This window comes from Wolffia australiana, chromosome 9 (genome assembly GCF_029677425.1).
Source record: "Wolffia australiana isolate 7733 chromosome 9, ASM2967742v1".
In the NCBI taxonomy this organism is placed as follows: domain Eukaryota; kingdom Viridiplantae; phylum Streptophyta; class Magnoliopsida; order Alismatales; family Araceae; genus Wolffia; species Wolffia australiana.
The window spans coordinates 16,952,435-16,960,600 of record NC_135843.1 but is presented as its reverse complement, the minus strand read 5'-3'; the positions used below and the strand labels follow the sequence as shown (position 1 = coordinate 16,960,600).

At 45.4% G+C, this 8,166-nt stretch overlaps 1 protein-coding gene across 2 annotated transcripts; it reads right to left on the bottom strand.

Moving 5' to 3' along the window:
* Positions 1 to 3,856: 3,856 nt before the first annotated feature.
* Positions 3,857 to 7,366, bottom strand: LOC144707722 (organic cation/carnitine transporter 4-like). 2 transcript variants are annotated; one of them, XM_078580955.1, is made up of 3 exons: positions 6,645 to 7,366; positions 4,916 to 6,099; positions 3,857 to 4,409 (listed from the first exon to the last, which is right to left on the bottom strand). In XM_078580955.1, the coding sequence occupies exons 1-2, from the start codon at positions 7,027 to 7,029 to the stop codon at positions 4,949 to 4,951; spliced, it is 1,536 nt and encodes a 511-aa protein (XP_078437081.1). In that variant the 5' UTR covers positions 7,030 to 7,366; the 3' UTR covers positions 3,857 to 4,409; positions 4,916 to 4,948. The 2 variants fall into 2 exon arrangements, with proteins under 2 accessions (XP_078437081.1, XP_078437080.1); XM_078580954.1 differs by lacking the exon at positions 3,857 to 4,409 and having other exon boundaries at positions 4,830 to 6,099; positions 6,645 to 7,363.
* Between the last annotated feature and the right edge of the window lie 800 nt (positions 7,367 to 8,166).

Below are 8,166 nucleotides of genomic sequence, written 5' to 3'. Positions count from 1 at the left end.
TAGATAAAAATTAAGGAAGTACTCAGTTATTTAGGTGAAATTTAGTCCCTTGATCTTAGGTCGATGCTGAAGGTGTGGCAAAACCCAATGTTCTTCTAGAGGATGTAACAACTCTTTAAAGATTATTGGGATGATGGTTTGCCTACCAAATGGATAAAAAAACTAGAATAAAGGCTAAGGCAGTTGAAGAAATAACATTGGATGAGTCAGACTATTCCACAATGTAATGTCATTTTCTGCTTTGTAAGTCTTTTCAGAAAAAATCATCTAGTGAACCTTTTTTTGCGTGTGAACCTTGAGGCCCATGTACTAGGGTAGTTGAGTGCACCATTTGACCAACTATTAGTTTTCAGATTTATGAATTAATAAAACCATTATTACATGCCAATGAAAATGTCTATTATTCATTTAATATAATTTGCAGGTTGAATCATTGAAATGCAAGGTGAAGTTCAGTCGTGGGAAGTACATTAGTAAAAAAATATCAATTTTTATAAAAAGAGCCTTGAACATTGAGATAGCGTAATGTGTACAACTAATTTATACACAGAATTCAATTTTCCATGATCAGCATAGCCATCGTCAATTAAAACATGCACAATTCATTCAACATGAGAATGTATTTATTAGGTACTTTTATCGATAATCGAGTTTTGATGACACATGTTTCTTTTCATCTCATAGTATGCATCAAAGTAGGCTTGTTGGACAAATGACGGATGATGTTCTCGGATAGACTCAACGAGACTGAATGGACTTCTGTTCAGTCATCCGTACACATCATTTCATATCGTCTGTTTTGTCATCTATCCTTATTTTATCATCATCACAACTCCATCATCAGTCCTGTTCCGGCATTTGTCTGTCATGGAAAACGAAACTGATGAAAGACGGATGGATGAGAAAACACCTCATATTTTGAGAACTTATAATTTATAAAATTTCAAGAACGTATCATTTATTTTCCACCATTGCAGCTTGCGGCCCACTGCCTCTTGCTTTTGCCCACCTCCGCCACCGTCACCTGCTGCCACCGCCCTCCGCCATTGCCCGCCGCCTGCCATCATTGCCTGCTGCCTACGGCTGTCACCGACACCTGTGAACATCTCTCGCTGCCCACTACCATCGCCCACTGCCGCCGCCCACCGCGTAGCCCTGTTGCACGCCACCTATCGCCATCTTCTGCCGCTTGCAATCCATCTCCCACTGCCCGCTGCCCTTCGCGGTCCCCCCACTTCCGCCTCCTGCTGCTCGCATGTTCTCTGCCATCCCCCCCTGCTCTTACCATTTTGGGTGAACTCTCGCTCCTCTTTCTTCTCGTTCTTGTCTATCACACTCTTTCCTTCTTCTCTTTATTCTCACTTCTGCTATTCCTCATCTATTTGTTCTTGCACTTGCCATTCTTCTCCTCTTTCTTATCTTTCATTCTTCTCTTTCTTTTGTCCCACTCTCCCTCAGCCTCTCATCCCCCCCTCTCTCATTTACTTTTTTCTCTTGGATTCTCTTTCACCATGTCCTGTTCTGTTTCTTTCTTCCTTCACCTGTTGTAGGCTGTGCCGATTTATCAGCGATATTACGATCAGATTGGGAGGAGGATTCCACTTCAGTTGAAGATTGTTACACAACTTTCAGGTATTCTCTTTGAGCCTTATTTTAGTTGCTCCGTGAACATTCAATTGAGAATATCAACACTTTTCATTTAAATCCAAATTTCATTCTTCTATCTTCTCACTCTTCTCCGTGGCTGCATATTCTTCTCCATCTTATTTCTCTGTTCTCATTCTTTTGTCATGATTCTCATTCTTCTCTATCTTATTTCTCTATTTTACTATTCTCTCAGGCTGCATATTCTTGTCCATCTTATTTCTCTCCTCTCATTTTCTCTCACGATCCTCAATTGTCTCCATCTTATTTCTCCCTTTCACTCTTGTATCCAGCTGCACATTCTTCTCCATCTTATTTCTCTCCTCTCACTCTTTTCTCACGATTCTCATTCTTCTCCACCATATTTCTCCCTTTCACTCTTCACCCTGGCTGCATATTCTTCTCCATCTTATATCTCTATTTTCATTCTTTTCTCACGATTCTCATTGGCTGTATATTTATTTTAAAATTTTGAGAAAACGTTGGTGGACCAAATTAGACTTGTTAAATCATTTCTTATATATTTGATTTAATATTTTACAAGGCTGTTATATATAACTCTTTTATTAAAAAAATTTCTTTGTATGTTGAATGAGGGAGCTAGTAAAATTATGCAGTCCAGTGCGGACAATATGCTGCCCATCACAATGACTCTAAGAAACATCATCCGGCAGTGGGGGTAGTAAATGATAGTAGGACTTGCCCTAAAGGGCAAAGAAAAAATTTGAGGAAGCCACCTAGAGCAAAAATCTTCAAGTACCTCACACTAGTGGACTACTTGAGATACAAATGTGAACTGTGTCGTGGTATAAAATCCTCAAACAAAATGCCCTTACAATGAAGCAAAGACAAGAGCACAAATGATGAGCAGTTAATTGATGGCTACTGGATGAACTCAAAGGTGTAGTGAGTTTGCAACGTTCTGTTTCAAAATGGGTTTCCCACTTATCCTCGACAAAACAATACTACACTATTTTCACTCCGGAGGCAGAGAATTAAGAAATTTGAAGTGCATCATTCTCTGTAATGCATTTCCATGGTATTTTACTGACTTAGAGGGATTCCGATGGGCATGGCGATTCAAAGCACATGTCGACATAAAGATGTGCGGTCTAGTGGGCAATTAAGAAGACTGGCAGGATAGTGTACATTCAACTAAAGGCAGCTTTTGCAAATAGGTTCAAAGATGTACACTGTGTCCCTCATAGTGGATGCGTGGACTACATCAAATAGTTATGCCTTCTTAGGTGTAACTGGCGATTGGATCGACGCAGAATGGAAGCTTCAAGAAGAGATACTTAGCGTAGGGCATATTGAAGACACGTATGATGGGGAGACAATGAGGGGTTTGTAGAATGAGGTCCTAGGGGATTTCAACCTTTAGTCAAAGGTGTGATCAACATTTTTATTACCGTACATATTTACGTGAAAAAATATAATTATCCAAGTTTTGACTGACATGGAGGTCTCTACTGCCACCACCGAAAACGCTGCAAACAACATGACAATGATGCATTTTATATCAAGAATATTACAGCCTATGAATCCAACATTTACCTCTGATTGACATTTGCCACCTGTGGCACATGTCTTGAACTTGATGGTGCAAGAGATGTGTGCCGCCAATGGAAATAGAGTAGTGTGTGTGTGAGAAGTCAGAGATCTAGTTGACACATCATATGGACATAGCATAACCTCCGTTGGGGAGGTAGTGGCCCAAGTTTGTGAACTGGTATAAGATTTTTCTCTTTCACCTCAAAAGAAGGCAAACTACATTCAGATATGGAAACATCTTGCAATGCCAAACAACAACAAAGTCGAGCTAGATTGCCCAACAAGGTGGAACTTGATGTACGATATGTTGTGCGATGTATAGATAAGCGAGAGGTTCTTGACCAAATGGCCGGTGCACTCATCTCGACGAGTGCAAAGAATTACAGCATTGAGTTTCAAGAGTGGGCTATGTTGGAGGTTTTTGGCACCATATTAGCAGTATTTCTCGAGGTCACTAACTTCATAAGTAGTTCAAAGGTTGTCACTACAACTATGGTTCTTGTCGTAATCAAGACTATATTGAATCAACTCAGCGATGTTTTTGATCAGTTTGAGAACGATGATATTTTTGTTGTGTTGGAGATGTTAGCAATCACACAAAGGGAATCCATTCAAGATGCAGGCGAGGCATTAAGCTTAAGTTTGACAAATATGAGACCATCATATGATGCAATGAATGCTTTGCAGCAACAATTCTCCTTGATCCATCAATGGTGATGTATTTGATTGAACAACAAAGTCTTGAGGACTTCATTGCTGGCATGCGATCTTGTCTCCATAGTTCAGTTACTCATGATGACCATCCCACTCCAATGGAAGCACATGAGTTTGAAGGTTGTCACCAGCATACTCCTTCAGGTTTTGTGACAATGAAGGAGGCAAAAACTAGCATCAAATCCAACCAGAAAGTAGAACCCATATAACGATGAGTGTCTACAACGATGAGTGTCTTGTTGGGAGAAGGAAGGCCCTATGAAATGGTTGATGGTCACCTGTGTGAGAGCTTATCCACATCTTGAAAAGTTGGCTATGGAGTACCTCTCTGTGCCAGCGACAAGTGCACTAGCGGAGCGGCTCTTTGCAGTGGGTGGTAACCTCATGACGCCCCAAAAGATTGCTCCTAGATGTGGAAAGAATTGAGCTGTTGTAAGCATTACACTACTGCATGCGACCAGCAACCTCATCTAGCGATGAAAACGACGTCTCTTCATCTGAAAACATGAACGAGGTAAATATTCCTTAAATGAATTATCAACATTTTAATTTGAATCTAAATCCAATTATTTTGGTTATCGCAGGGTCCTTCTATGAGACAAGCACGAACATCTAGCTTCTACGAGAAGTCATATAAGCAGGAGATCCTTTGCAATTTAGCCATGTAATAATATTTCTTTACTATTATATCGTCCAAAAACGTCATCAGTCATCCGCTTCGTCATTTACGTCATCAGTTAGACTGAATACACTTAGTTCAGTCATCCGTACATCGCTCGAGATGAGGACGTATGACGGTTTTTGGACATACGGATCACGGTCCGTTATCCTTCCACAAGCTTACATCGGAGATGAATCCTGCTACCGTGTAGCCCAAAACTCCAGAGCAGACTTCATTAGCATTTAATGCATCTCCATTCCGAAACAATTATAATCCACTTACCATTAAATCTGTCCGTAGATAGAACTTATGAAATAAGTGCCTTTATTTTTCTTCAATTACCTCTAACTCAGCCGAAGGAACCAGTTCTTCCCATCAACTTTTAACAACTCTTCTGCCCTCACCAGCGTTCGCTTCCTCCTCCATGCCTGCCAGAGTTTCATAGAGAGGCTTGTTCATCGTCTCCGGCAGGAAGAACGCCACCAGAGACCCGCCAACACCGCAAACCGCGAACACGGCAAAAGGAACTCTCTTCCCCAACACCACCACCATTGGCGCCAGAATGGCCCCGAGATGTGATGCCTGCGTTACGCACCCAAGAGCTGCATTCCTCACCGTCGTAGGGAAGAGCTCCGCCGTGTAGATAAACAGCAGATTATACGTCGCCGCCATGCCAAATATGCCCATCACGCCTGACACCAGGCGAAGCGTCTTCATCTCAACGGCGGCGACGGCCCCAACGAAGCAGAAAACTCCGCTAAGCCACATCGTTCCAACAGCAAGCGGCCTCCTTCCAAACTTGTCTATAAGCAGCGCGGAGACAAGAAACGCCGGCATCTCAGCCACAGCGTTAAGAAACACGCTAAGATAGACGCTGGTCTTCAAGTTGACAACGTTGAGGCTGAGCCCGTAGTATATCACGGCGCAGAAGAAGGTAACGAGCACGGACAGCACGAGCCGAGTTCTCGTCGTCGGCGACCGGATAACGTCCCAAATCGAGGCGGAGAAGACTTCGTTTTCCGTCCCGGGGCTGTCTGCGTCTAGGGTTAGGGTTACACCGCTGGGTAGTTTCCTGCCGTTCCTTACAGCGATTGCTTTCATAGTCTCCATTGCCTCTGCGATTCTTCCGCGGATGAGATACCATCTGGGAGACTCGGAGAGGAAGGGTAGTACGGCGAGGACGAAAACGATGGACGGCAGAGAAGTGGCGACGTAGAGAGCTCGCCATTGAGGGAGGAGGAGGGCAGCGCCGGAGAGGGCGGCGATACCGCCGGAGAAGAAGTAGAAGGTGGACATGCCGGCGGCGCCGCGCTTTGACGGGCCGATGGGCTCGGTGGCGAGGACGAAGGCGCAGAGGCCGACGCCCCCAGAGCTGAAGCCGGTCAGCAAGCGGCAGAGGAAGTAAATCCAGAACGACGGCGAGAGCGCCGTGAGAAGACCGAATAGAGCGTTAAGAGTGCAGACGAGGGTCAGCGTGCCTTTCCTCCCCATGAACGAGTCCGAGAGATGGCCGAAAACCCCGGCTCCTGTTTCATCAGGAGGACAATATCAGTTGGTTTGGCGTGAGACGATGAAGATTAGAAAGACGAGATCTTTGCACTTGCAGGACGACGGACGGCAGAAAAAAATGAAATGGAATTCCGGGAAGTTTGTGTGATATATTATAAAGTCTTCTACGTACTGATTCGTGGGTAAAATGAGAAGATATAGAGTTGAGAGAGATCGGTAGGTCAATACGGACCCAGAGAGTCAGAAGGGTAGTAATGAAAGGCACCGTAGTAATGAAGGGTAGTAATGGGAGAGAAAAAATAGTGATTTTTGGGGGGGATATCCACCGACGGGCCGAGTAGAACCAGGAAAGGCACGATGAAGGGATACCGCCGAAAATTAGGGAGATGGGTTGAGAGAAATATGGGTATCTGTTTAGGATAGCCAAAGAGTTTATCAATGCAGGTTAGAGTTTACAGAATGAAGGCAGGGGAAATTTGGTTTTTTGTTGAGATAGATTATAGATGTAGGCAAATTAGAGAGATAATAACGGACCCGGATGAGATCGAACGGTGGGAATTACCAATCATGCAGCCCAAAAAGAAGGCAGATTGAACAAGGCCGAGCTTGTATTCTGCGCCACAAACGATGCCCCATTCAGCAACAATAGACGCGGAATTGCCTCCTACCCATTCCCAGGATTCAACAGGCAGGCCACAGACTCCGGAGACAGGCCCCAGATCTCTACAAGCGTCGCCAGCAGTTTCAGATAGGCAGCGCCAGTCTGGTTTCCGCTCGGCGAATATCATGACCATGGTGTGGAAGGCCTCCAGCGCCCATGCCATGCTTGTAAGAACGAAGTGCCTCATCTGCCACTGACCGAACTCCCCTGCGTGTTCCTGCAGGGCTTCATCGACGCCCATCCTTCCGTGGCTCTCTGCGGCCCCTAGCAACGCCTCGGCTTCCATATCCTCTCTCTCTCTCTCTCACTCTCTCTCGCTCTCTCTCTCTTGCTCTCTCTCCCTCTCTCGCTCTCTCTCCCCCTCTTTCTCTCCCTCTCTCGCTCTCTCCCCCTCTTTCTCTCCCTCTCTCGCTCTCCTTTTTCTCTCTCTCGCTCTCTCTCCCCCTCTTTCTCTCTCTCCTCTCTCTCCCGCTCTTTCTCTCTCTCCCTCTATCTCTCTGTCCCTCTCTCTATCTCTCTCCTTTTATCTCTCTCTCTCTATCTCTCTCCCTTTATCTCCCTCTCTCCATCTCTCCCTCTCTTTCCCTCTCTATATCTATCTCTATCTCCTTCCCTCTCTCTCCCTCTCTTGCTCTCTTTATCTCTCCCTCCCTTCGTTTCTCTCCCTGTCTGTCTGTCTCTCTCTCTCTCTCTATTGGAAGAGTGCTCTAATATACTCAAAGCGAATATTTTACGCATCTTTCAATGGCATCTTTTAACTATCAGTTGCAACGTGTGGGGCAAAACGGAGTTAACTTGTCTAAAATCCCCTGCAGTGAGTGCGATTATTGAATCCAATAATAAAATAGAACTTTCTCAATTGAGCTAGATGTGTGATTCCAATTGAGTCACGTGTTACTTAAGGATTAGTGTCACACGGTCAAATCTCGAGCTAGGTCTCTTGCTCGAATCTGGCATGTGCCAGCCTCAATGTTCAGGGCAAAACACTGAGCAGCCTTGATCTCTTGCAGCGGACGTTTTTGCAAATGCTTAAGATCGCATAGAAGGGGTTAGAGAAGATGGTGGGGGCGCAGCCCCGTCAGGGAATAGGGTTATTGCATTGATATCATAGAAGAGTACATCATCGTTGGGACCATTACATGGGGAAAGGCGAGGGGTGATACAACGAACAAAGACGAGGCACCTCGCGCTAGGGTAGTGTCGCCGCACCACCTCGAGGCCGCCGCTCCACGTGATCAAGGCTGCTACACAAGTGCGCCAGGTCGGGCGCCGTGCACCCGTGGGCGTGGCGATCACACACGCCACCCCTGCCTTGACGATCACACACGCCACCGACACCCGTGTCAACACCCTCGCGCGCAGTCTGCATGACGCCACCGCATTCGACACCCAAGTTGGGCGCTGTGCGTCGAGCACTACCCGC

Coding starts and splice junctions, on each gene's coding strand:
- LOC144707722 (XM_078580955.1), bottom strand. CDS start 7,029: ATGGAAGCCGAGGCGTTGCTAGGGGCCGCAGAGAGCCACGGAAGGATG. Junction 6,100..6,644: donor CTTTTTGGGCTGCATGATTG/GTAATTCCCACC, acceptor CTGATGAAACAG/GAGCCGGGGTTTTCGGCCAT.